Raw genomic sequence first — 12,639 nt, 5'->3', positions numbered from 1 at the left:
GCACCTCCACCAGCCAGCTGATTTTCTGCTGCGCATGCCTGGGAATTGGGATGTATGTGGGAGACACACGCTCATGTGCGGGTGTAGCATGCACATGCGGGGGGGTCACGCGTGCATTGCATTATGCGGGCGGGCGTGTTGTCACGCGCATGCTCTGGGCATGCGACGACGACAAGGTTAGCCATCACTTTCCTAGGTCATGAGCTAAACTGGGATTTTTTTTTAAAAAAAAGAAAAATTATAGATTAAGTCAACGCAAGCCACCTTCAAAAGGTTTCCAAGAAAAGTATGCAAGGATGTGTCTCTGTAGTTTAAAAGAGCAGTTACAGGTTCGACTTGAGTGAATATTTACTCTTTAAAAATCCTTGGTAAAATTGCAACGTAGGACTTCAAATATTCCATTCCAACCTTTTCCTTTTCCACAATGGAAAAAGGGTGGAATTAATTCCTTCCTTTCTGGAAGAGCTGTGCGTGCATTTTACCCAGGGGAAACAGGCAATATTGCAAAAGCTTCCAGCAATTATAAAACGTTGCTTTAAAAAGAAAAGAATTCACTGCAACGAGCAGGAAGCTGTGCTTCTCCTCGCTGTCTTGAAAATTCCTCCTGTAAAGACATTAGCATGCTTGCCAGGGTGCAGAATTTAGAGAGGGAAAATTCCGTCACATAATCAGAGTCCGCGTTAAGATGCAAGAGACGTTCAAACAGATAAAGTCAGGGCGGCTTTCAGTTGGGAACCACACTGTGAAGTAAGAAGGAGTGAGAAGGTCTGACAAGCACCGATAATACTTCCTAAACCATTAACTTGCTGCTCTGAAGTCCCAACCCTTTAACTGCCTAAATTTGATGAAAAAGTGTCTGGCTTGCTTGCTGAAGAATGGAGAGTCCTTGATGGTCTCTGAGGTTGGTTGTTTAAGGATGCTATGAAAACTAAGATCATGGCATCTGTCCCTCTTAATTCCTGGCAAATAGATGGGGAATAAATGGAGGTGGTGACTGATTTTATTTTCCTGGGCTCTAAGATCACTGCAGATGGGGACTGCGCCAAGAAATTAAAAGTCACTTACTCCTGGGGAGGAAAGTGATGGCAAATCTAGACTGCATACTAAAATGCAGAGATATCACCCTGCCAACAAAAGGGTGTCTAGTCAAGGCTATGGTTTTCCCAGTTGCAATGTATGGCTGTGAAAGTTGGACCATAAGAAAGGTTGAGTGCCAAAGAATGGAGGCCTTTGTATTGTATTTTGTATTTGTATTTATTTGTCTTGTATGCCGCTCACTCCCAAAGGACTCCGGGCAGCTCACAATAGACAAGGGAAGGGGAAAAACTAGATAAAGACAACACTTTAAAAAGAAAAACCGCAACATTCACAATTTCCGTGGGGCTGGATGTTTCACAGGCCCCCCGGCCTGCTGGAGCAGCCAGGACTTGGTGGCTTTGCGGAAGGCTGGGAGGGTAGTAAGGGTCCGGATTTCGACAGGGAGATCATTCGAGGGCTGGAGCTGCAACAGAGAAGGCTCTCCCCCGGGGGGTCGCCAGCCGACATTGGCTGGCGGATGGAATCCGGAGGAGACCTAACCTGTGAGATCTAATCAGTCTATGGGAAGTAATCGGCAGGAGGCGGTCTCTCTTTGAACTATGGTGCTGGAGAAGACTCCTATGAGTCCCTTGGACTGCAAGGCAATCAAACCAGTCCTAGAGGAGATCAACCCTGACAGCTCTTTAGAAGGTCAGATCCTGAAGAGGAAACTCAAATACTTTGGCCACCTAATGAGAAGGAAAGACTCACTGGAGAAGAGCCTAATGCGGGGAAAGATTGAGGGCAAAAGAAGAAGGGGACGACAGAGAATGAGGTGGCTGGATGGAGTCACAGAAGCAGCAGGCCTGAGCTTAAATGTACTCCAGAGGATGGCAGAGGACAGGAAGGCCTGGAGGAACATTGTTGCAACTAACAACAAAAATTTACTTTGGGCAGTGTATAACAAGCAACAAGCACCACAAATATGTAAAAATGTTCATTATGAAAATATAAAAAGTCTTTATAAAAAAAGGGGGGGGGAGCCACTATAAAAAATATCCAAACCCAGAGAGTTTAAAAAAATCATCAACCACAATGAAGCCATCTAAGAACATCTCTGGCTCCCTGGCTTCTTGCCCAGGCATTGAGAGGGCTGAAAGAAAAATATTCAAGTACTCCCGCATATTCCTCATATTACAACCATTCCAACCGTTCAAAGTTACAACGGCACCGGAAAAAGTGACGCACGGCTGCCCCGTGACCCCATTCGTCTGGATGCTTATAGTTGTTCAAGCGATGATCTTAGCCGAACACTTTACTAACCTATGAAATTTATTTCAGCTTGTGGGAGGCGATGGGACCATTTGATAGAGGGACTTTGTAGGTGAATATTTCTCCCGTCTTGGGAAGATAGAGCCAATTCTACTCATCCAACAGCATTGACCAGGTGGATTACAACACACACACACACACACACACACACACACATACACACAGAGTCTTCTTGTCTGAATCAGCACCTACTTGTACAAAGTGAGTTGGAGCTGTTCCTTATCAACTGCTCCATATTCAAGGGAGGAACTGATTAGCTGTTGGGTGTAGCCAATGGCGCTTTCTTTGTTTAACTATACAGGGTGTGTATAAGTTTGTGTGTGTTAAGTCACAGCCAAATGGGAACCTTGTTAATCACACAGAGGCATATGCAGACATCAACATTCCTAATGAGAACCCACCTCACATTTTAAGAGATGTCTTAAACCTGTTTTTTTTTCCCCCATAAAACATTCTGAGGGAAATACTTCAGATATTTTTCTTAATCACACTATCAGACCTGGAAGCCATCTTTTACCTTCAGGCCTGCCACAATTTCTACTGTGGGAAAATGGGAGAGGGGGGATTATATGGAGTGTGGCCGTAACAACATTCTTTCTCAGAAAGTCAAGGTCATCTTGCCCTGCAGCTGCGATGAGGTGACTGGGAGGCATCTCCAGTTTTGGATGGTGCCCGATTGGACATGTGGGTGCTGGGCAGGGACTTGAACCTTCATTTGGGTGGGGGAAACCTGGAAACTTTCAGATTCGGGTTTTCCCAGTTGTGCCAATATGCACATCCCTTCTGCCAGATCTTACATAGTTCTTCTCACTGCACCTACACTTGGAGTATCCTGGGGTATGTGAAGTAATCACTAGATTACCAACAGAGTTCTCATTGGTACAGATGAGAGGAAAGAAGAAAAAGTTCTAATGGTTCTAATGGACCTCTTTACAAATAGCTGCAAGATGTTCTTCCTTCTGGAAAAATTTAAACATTTTATTTCTCTGTCCACATATTGGTTGAATTATTCTGAGGGATCGCATAACTCTAAGTACATACAATGATTAGTACAGATCACTTATGAAAGATATTGAGCAGGGAAGAGGAAGGGTGCTATTCACTAACACATTGCAAACCATTTTACACTAAATCTAAGTTGAGCAAAGGTTACCAGGAAGTCACACTTTAACAGTGTTTAAGCAAGCAGCTGTTGCTACTGGAAAACTAAATTAGGAATTTGTCAGCCATGTCTTTGCAGGGCACAGAACAATGAAAGCAGTAAATCTTACTTATTTGGGGCACATATCAAGGAGTTTGTGATACAAGTGTGATGCTTTCATTAAAATGACAAAAGCACTCAGAGACTCAGGGGACTTGTAATCATGGTACACATTTAACCAACTAGTTTAGATGATCTTAAGAAAATGCTAGAAACTCTATATTTTAAGAGGAAATGCAGGCATACCTTTTTAAATACTCTGAAAATTCCCCTCTCTTTTTTGGTTGCTATATGTAAATTGCTTCAGGAGACAGACAGACAGACCAACAATGGAAGGATAAGAAACAGATAAACAGGTATGCAGACATGTAGATGGATGGATGGATGGATGGATGGATGGATGGATGGGTGGGTGGGTGGGTGGGTGGGTGGGTGGGTGGGTGGGTGGGTAGGTAGGTAGGTAGGTAGGTAGGTAGGTAGGTAGGTAGGTAGATAGATAGATAGATAGATAGATAGATAGATAGATAGATAGATAGATAGATAGATAGATAGATAGATAGATAGATAGATAGATAGATAGATAGATATAGATGAGAGAGAGAGTTAATAGGATAATAGACAGATAGATAGGCAGGTGGATGGATAGATGGATTAGAGATGGATGGATGGATGGATGGATGGATGGATGGATGGATGGATGGATGGATGGATAGATAGATAGATAGATAGATAGATAGATAGATAGATAGATAGATAGGGTAAGGTAAGGTAAGGTAAGGTAAGGTAAGGTAAGGTAAGGTAAGGTAAGATAGATAATAAAGAGAGAGTCAGGCAGGCGAATGGACAGACAGATAATAAATAGATGGTTAATAGACAGATAGGCAGGCAGGCAGACTGATGGATAGATGGGTAGAGATAGAGGCAGGCAGACAGACAGAGAGACAGAGGGACAATAAAATAACCTTCACTGGAGCAATAATGAAGCCACACTTGAGTTTGATTGTGTGGCTCTAACAAGATTGCCCGGGTTACATGAAGAAAATGTGAGAAAAGTGACTTGCTCTTCTAGTAAGAGCTCCCCTATGAGAAGATAAGAGATCTCCCAAATCCAATTTAACTGTAAATAAATCAATAAATAATTTCAAGGCTAGGGACTAAACCTTCCAATTCAACTCCAACCTAATTTAATTTTAAAAGCAACTCTGCATTATTACACTTCACTGGAAACCCGTCAGGGAGGGTATCCAACTGCTATTCAGATTTCTGAACATGATTTCCCACAGCAGCAGCTTCCACCAGAACAAAATAAAAATAAAAACCTGAAATACCAGAGTCAGGAGACATTTCATTCAGCAACTTCACCATGCCTTCCCCCTGGGTCTCCGTCCATTTCTTGATAGGTGATCCACCCCCGATCCGCCTATACTGTTCTTGGATTTTTGGAGTACGCCGCTTTGCAATAAAAGGTCCCAATTTACTGAAATACATAAAATAGATACGGTTAATAACCACACATTTTACCTTCTTTCCCCTTGATGGGATAAAAATAAAATTTAATGCTAAACACACTGATACACTTAGAGTGCTAATATAGTGCTCCTATACTACAGCAGAGTTCTGTGAAGAATCACTTTAAACACAAGTCCATTTGCGTATTATAATAATTATTTCTTGTGACAATACTTCCCTGGATAACCAGTAGCTGGAGGATTTTCTTACTTTTGCACAGGAAGTGTCATTAGATCTCTATCAAGAAAAAGTCTTTGTAGGAATTCATGGACATCTTCTAAGGTCTCTGGGCCTCCCATATTTAACATTAAGATCCCTGTTTTAGGTTTCCTATGGAGAGAGAGAAAAAAAGAGAATAAAATGCCTTTCATACACCCTTTATAAATTTAAAATTATAATGTATAATTACATATTGCAAAATTATAATTTATAAACTAAAAGTCAGAATTTACTTTTGGTAACTGGAGAGCCGTATTTCTCAACCTCACACACATTAAGACATGTGGAATGGACTACAAGTCCCAAATTCCATGGCCATGTCGTAAAGTCATTGAGTTGATCAACGTTACTGTAGAGTCCCATTCCTATAATTTTGGGGCAAAATTTTGAAGTGGGTTTCTAATGGCCTTCTTGCAGGACATTTCCCCTAAAGGTCTTATTTACTTGTTTGTTTGTTTATTAAATTTAGATGCCATCATCTCATTATCAAGCAACTCTGGGCAGCTTACAACATCATAAAATAACAGTACAAAATGATTAGAACAGTGTTTCTCAACCTTGGCGACTTTAAGTCCTGTGGACCTCAACTCCCAGAATTCTGGGAGTTGAAGTCCAAAAGACTTAAAGTCACCACGGTTGAGAAACACTGGATTAGAATGTTAAAGGTATTAAAACATCAGGCATTCCAAGTGAAAACATTAAATAATCTAAGATAAATAAATAATAAAAACTGACCACAACTCTCTTTTTTTTTTTTGGTCAATGAGTCAAAGTAGATGATGTCACCTCACTGGATACACCTTTTGTAGGTAATCAAGACTCTTTTTGTCTTTACTTTTTTCCCTAGGTATCGCATAGGGGTGGATTCTGGCAGGCACTACTGCTGGTTCGCTCATCGGCGCGCTGCGCCCGCATGCCCAATACAATAAAAATTGTTCTGTGCATGCGCAGAAGCAAAAAACAAGATGGCGCCGCCTATGGCGCCACCCAGAGAACCAGCTTGGGGGTGTGGCAGGCCTGGGTTGCTGCTGGTTCCAGCGACCCAGGTTGCCAAACCACTACTGGTTCAGCCGAACTGGTAGAAACCCACCACTGGTATCACAGGATAATTCGGATATACTGGTGGGGGCAAAGCGTTATGGCTGAATGAGAAAATACAACATAGAATCAGAGGGCTGGAAGGGACCTTACAGGTCATCTAGTTCAACCGCCTGCTCAAGCAAAAAACCCAGTTGATCAGAGTTCAAAAGGATAAAATCTGGCACCTCCTATATCTGTCCATTTCACCTGCCCTTCCCAGGTAAGTCTATAACATGGACTCTACTGGCTGAGGAAAAAACTGAAGTGTGTTCTTACACACATATGCAGGTCTCTATCCAATCAAAGCACAAAACAGATAGTAACTACTACACAGGTTGTCCTCAACTTACAACCACTATTGGGGCCAAAATTTCCATTGCTAAGCAAGAAGGTTGTTAAGCGAGTCACACCATGTTGCTACAACTTTTGCCATGGCTGTTAAGCAAATCCCATGGTTGTTAAGCAAATCCATCTTCCCCTATTGACTTTGCTTGTCAGAAGCTGGTTGGGAAGGCTGCAAATGGTGATCACATGACCCCCAACCCCACTCCCAGAATCCTACAACTGTTGTAAATATGTTTAGGTTGCCAAGTGCCTGAATTTTGATCACATGACTGTGGGGATGCGGCAATGGTTTTAAGTGTGAGGACTGGTTGTAAGTCTCTTTTTTTGTGCCATGCAAATAGTTGTAAGTTGAGGACTATCTCCCCTTAACAATGTCTGCAACTTTTTAAAAAGTATGAAAAAAGGGAACAAATATTTTAATCCCATTTGTGGCATAAAGACAACAAAATAGTTCTGGATGTGCAGCAATGAACAATCTGAAAGAGCCAAGTCCTGCTTTTCCCTTAAGATTTTCACTCTGAAAACAGATACTTTTTAAGAAACAGAAATCCTCCTTATACTACCAGTCCTGGGAAAATATCAATCCTTTGACCACCAACCTTACAGTATTTGTGCCTCATAGATTAAAAATACCATGAAAAGCTGATTCCAGGGAATAATTCTAAAAACAACAAAAAGTGAATTCTTTTAAGCGACCTCTGTTAAAATAAATTTCTTGCAATTGCACTGTTCTCTTTTGGCACAAAATAGGCAAGTCTTCAAAAAATTTCTTCCTAAACAAAAAGGAAGTGACTATAGAGTTATCCTGGACATGTGTCAAATCCCCAAGAAAACCCCCTCCCCCGAGATATTCTTCTGCATCAAATCTCAAAGCAAATAACAGGATAAAATAATCTTACACTCAGAATTTAATTCTTCTAAATTCACCGGGACCTATTCTCAAATACACACTTAGCAAGAGATTAGAATAAAAAGTACATAGAGTACTTAATCTCTCCGAGCTGGTTTCATTACCTAACTAGGGGACATCATCATCAGAACAGGTGAGGGTAGAAACTACACCCCCCACTAAAACTAGCAGGGCAAGCCACTGCATATAAACAGCCAGCAAACCCTACTCTCACTGATAACGTTACCTAGTTAGATAATGAAATATCTGCAAATAAACAACCAGGCTCAGGGAATACCATGGACTACACCCGGGATGGCTAACCTATGGGACGGGTGCCAGAGGTGGCACAAAGAGCCTCTCTATGGGCATAAGTGCCGTTGACTGCTGCTCTTCTGGTTTCCAGCGTGCACATCTGTGCCAGCTGCCGGAGTGCCAGAAAACAGCCAACACCCCCCCCCCCCAAAAAAAAAACAGGCTATTTTGGGCGGCATTTTCTGGCCCATTTTCAGGCCGTTTTAGGCACTCCAGCGGAAAAACCAAAAACGTCCTGAAAATGGTCCATAAAACAACCTGAAAACTGCCCAAAAAACAGTCTGAAAACAGCACGAAAAACAGCCAAAACCAGTCACAAAACAGGCATTCGCACACTGGCCAGCTGGTCTTCAGATTTCCTTCGCACGCGCATGCAAACATGTTCTGGTTTGGGCACTCGGTGCCAAAAAGGTTTGCCATCCCTGGACTTACACACTGCCGTGATGTACAAATATTGTCTTCTATTGGAATAGAAAGCATATTATTAAAAGTTTTGCAGCAAGTTTTCTCTGCATGGGGAACTCCAACTACAGGAACTGCAGCTTTGAGACAAACCAATACCAATACATTAATGACTAGATTACCAAAAGGAGATTGTCTTCCTCCTTTACCAGTTTGCTCATTCTCAGTTAACTGTGGCTGCTTTAGCACCCCTTAAATGCCAGGTGAAAAATACTATATGCTTATCCGTTCAGTTCCATTGGTCGTCTGCCTTACCTCTTTTCAGGCTGAATCTGTGGCTTTGCTTTTTGTACAGCAGCTGTTGACTGCCATCTCCAATGCAACTGGACTCTTGTCTGATTCCAGCTATTCCTTTTTGCAACTAAAGGGAAGACAAGAGACCAAACAAAGCAATTTACTTCCTATAATTTTACTTCCATGTTTTGAAAATATTTTGGTCTTCTAAAGCAATGATCTCCAACCTTCACAACTTTAGGACTTGTAGACTTCAACCCCCAGAATTCCCCAGCCAGCCAGCACGGTATCCAACCTGCAGCATGGCGGGCTGAGGAATTCTGGGAATTGAAGTTTATAAGTCTTAAAGTTGCCAAGGTTGGGGACCCCTGATCTAAAGTATACCCCAGAGCCACAAGTTAGATCACAATTACTGACTGCATTGTGTACAGTACAATTTTTCCTGAGTCCCTGCCTTTGAAGAGATGCAAATGGAGCCAGGGAAAAGAAGCCGATAGAAAACCACATCTGAGTTTGGTTTTATTGAATTGACAATGAAACCAATGCATCTAATTAATATGTTTCTCCTTAAAATAGAATCATTTGTTCCCACATTAACTTTATACCATTTGATGACAACTTCTGAAGATATTGTCCTGGAATCAAGTGATGAGGTTGTGATCCTCCTGGGAGGCCAATAAAAGTGGTTAATTTGGCACACCAAACAATGAGCTACATCACAAAGTGGTGCACAAATGGACATCTCGTGTGAGAGGACTGCTTTGGTTGATTATGCCTTATTATAAGCTTTAATAGTAGAAAATAAATTAAACAGCATTAGCACATCTAAGGGACCACTTATTTTGGCAGATGGACAGACATCATTTAGCTAGCTATCAACTAGAGCCGAGGTGGCGCAGTGGATAAATGCAGCACTGCAGGCTACTTCAGCTGACTGCAGTTCTGCAGTTCGGCTGTTCAAATCTTACTGGCTCAGGGTTGACTCAGCCTTCCATCCTTCCGAGGTGGGTAAAATGAGGACCCGGATTGTTGTTGGGGGCAAATATGCTGACTCTGTAAACTGCTTAGAGAGGGCTGAAAGCCCTATGAAGCGATATATAAGTCTAACTGCTATTGCTATTGCTATAGATATCAATCAAAAGTTGAGGAATGTAGAACTACAAACTCAAATCTGTTCCCTAACCTGAGGATCTAGAATGGTTATCAATAGGAATATTTGGAATCTTACAAAATATTTGAATCCCCTTATCCTCCTCCAGCCTAATCCTTTAGAGCTGGATGTTTTGCCCTCTTCTATCCTAAGTGGCAAGTATTACAAAATCCTGATGAGGCCAGTGTTTCTCAGCCTTTGAATGTTAAGACACATGGACTTCAACTCCCAGAATTCCCCAGCTAGAGTTGAAGAGCACACATCTTAACATTTTCAAAGTTGAGAAACACTGCAATAGAGCAGCATTAATAGCCATATGACTCCGAAGCAGGGATGGCTAACGATGAACTGTGGACTCTATCAGACTCGGAACTCTGGGAGTTGAAGTCCAGGGGTCGTAAAGCGCCATACTTGCCCATCCTTGCTCTGAGAGAGTCAGTTCAAATGCATGTCTTTATTGTGACTACCAGAGAGAATCCTGGAATTACCTTCCGTTATATTGTAATGGCAAATCTGCATAGCATACTAAAAAGCAGAGACATCACCCTGCCAACACAAGTGTGTATAGTCAAGGCTATGGTTTTCCCAGTTGTAATGTATGTCTGTGAAAGTTGAACCATAAGGAAGTCTGAGTGCCAAAGAATTGAGGCCTTTGGACTATGATGCTGCAGAAGACTCCTGCGAGTCCCTTGGACTGCAAGGTGATCAAACCGGTCAGTCCTAGAGGAGATCAACCCTGACTGCTCTTTAGAAGGCCAGATCCTGAAGATGAAACTCAAATACTTTGGCCCCCTAATGAGAAGAAGGACTCACTGGAGAAGAGCCTCATGCTGGGAAAGATTGAGGGCAAAAGAAGAAGGGGACGACAGAGAATGAGGTGGCTGGATGGAGTCACCGAAGCAGTAAATGTGAGATTAAATGGACTCCAGAGGATGGTAGAGGACAGGAAGGCCCATGGGGTCGCGATGGGTTGGACACAACTTTACAACTAACAAGAACATATTGTAATGGTCTCTAATAAATGTCAGTAGGAGGATCTGCGGTCAGATAAGAGAAATCTCATTCCCCAGAAGCATCGGGGGAGGATCAATGTCTCAGAAGGGATCCTGTAACCACACCTTACAATAATGCTTGTGGTTGGAGTTTCTTGTCCTGGATGATCTCGAAGGGCTGACATCTCTAGGGCTACTTGCAGCACCCAAATTCTGCAGGATCCCTCTCTTTTTGAGGTTATAGTACCATAGCTATCCCAGGCCAGGGGCTCACTTTCCTTTATGCGGGGGTGGATGGTGGGGGGGTGTTTTTCAAACTTGGCAAATTTAAGACTTGTGGACTTCAACTCCCAGAATTCCTCAACCAGCCATGTTGGGCTGAGGAACTCTGGGAGTTGAAGTCCATGAAGTTGCCAAGTCTGCTTTATGCAACCTGCGGCCAAGTATGGTAACAAAATCCGGAGGGGGGGCGTTGGGACCTTGCTCAGCCTCTTTCCATGGCGAGGTTACCCTCTCGCCTCGAACCATCCTGCGTGGCTTTCAAGAGCAGCTTTCACGGCGTGCCAAACCCGAGCACATCGGCACGATTTCTGGCTGGATGCAACGCGGGAGAAACCCAAAGGACCCTCCAGAACTCGGGCGCTTTTTGATGCCGTGAAAAGCCAGCGTGGTCGCTGCCTCTGGCCCCAACAGCTTAGGTAATAGTGGCCCGGCTGGGTGCAAACACCACCCAGTCACACCCCACAGCCTTTCCCCTTATAGTAGATCGTCCCCCCAAAGCTATGCCCAAGCCCCCCCCCCCCCCCAGCCCCTGCAAGAGGCGAGTGCTCCGGCATTCAACGGGGCAGGGGGAAAATGCACCTTGCATTCCGCCTTCCCAATCTTAAACTCTGGATCCTGTAAGGATCCTTGTCCCCCCACCCTTTAAATAAATTTAAAACAAAACAAGGCAATTGACATACTTACATGGATGCAAGACTCGACTCGCAGCTCGGAAGGCAGCAGCCATATTTATGTAAACTCAATAGATTCCTTTTCTGTACGGCAGCCGCAAGGCAAAAGCGTCTTTCCAAAAGGAACCGGATTGCTCTGTTGCATCCCTTCTCCCAAGTCTCTTAGGCTCTGCCAGGCAAGTTAGTTCCCCTCGGCAAACCAGCGGAGGGGGCGGAGCCTTCAGGGAGACAAGGCAGCCCCGCCCCTCCTCTCCCTCGGTGGTTGTCGGAAGACAAAAAAAGGGCGGAGTTAGGGGGCAAAGCGGTGAATCAATGAGCGGTCCCCGAGTGACTCAGCGCTTCGGGTTCTCATGGAACTAGCTGAGGGGAGCTACGGGTTATCGCGTAGCTGACCCTCTCAACAAGCGCGGGCGGGCGGGGGATGAGGGCGAAGTACTTTAGTAGGAGGATGAGACCACTAGGAAATTCATCGCTGAATTGGGTAGACGAAAAACACCCAGTAAAAATCTAGGGGGGGCATTTTGGGAGTGACAAAGGAATACAGAAGTCTCAAAAGATCCTTCCAGGTAGAGGCGGTATAGATCTTTTCAGTTTGACAGCTCTAATTGCAAAAGTTTCATGGTCCAGTAATCATTACAAGTGGAGTCCCAAAGGTGCTTTTTTTGTCAAGAGCCAACTGGATTTTCTGATTTTTCTTTGAAGATATTTCGCTTCTCATCCAAGAAGCTTCTTCAGCTCTGAAAAACCAGAAAGTCCAGTTGCCTCTTGAAAAATGCACATTTGGGACAACCGTGACCTGGATTATAGGAAGTTAGCACCCACTCCTCCCCTAGGAAAATGAGATATTTTAGGAAATGTTAAAAGGGCAGAGCCGAGGTGGCGCAGTGGTTAAATGCAGCACTGCAGGCTACTGCTAGATCAGCAGGTCAGCGGTTCAAATC

General features: G+C 43.5%; 1 protein-coding gene across 1 annotated transcript in view; it reads right to left on the bottom strand.

Annotated features, from left to right (window-relative positions):
• FECH (ferrochelatase) overlaps nt 1-11,888 on the bottom strand; it is a 37,620-nt gene extending 25,732 nt beyond the window's left edge. Inside the window, exons 1-4 of the mRNA XM_032214187.1 lie at nt 11,712-11,888; nt 8,625-8,730; nt 5,270-5,389; nt 4,879-5,027 (exon numbers count right to left, since the gene is read on the bottom strand). Coding sequence (XP_032070078.1) covers nt 4,879-5,027; nt 5,270-5,389; nt 8,625-8,730; nt 11,712-11,754 — 418 coding nt within the window. The 5' untranslated portion in view covers nt 11,755-11,888. The remainder of the gene's footprint in view (nt 1-4,878; nt 5,028-5,269; nt 5,390-8,624; nt 8,731-11,711) is intronic.
• Between the last annotated feature and the right edge of the window lie 751 nt (nt 11,889-12,639).

The sequence above is a fragment of the Thamnophis elegans genome, chromosome 3 (assembly GCF_009769535.1).
Source record: "Thamnophis elegans isolate rThaEle1 chromosome 3, rThaEle1.pri, whole genome shotgun sequence".
Lineage (NCBI taxonomy): Eukaryota > Metazoa > Chordata > Lepidosauria > Squamata > Colubridae > Thamnophis > Thamnophis elegans.
This window is presented reverse-complemented; position numbering and strand designations above follow the sequence as displayed.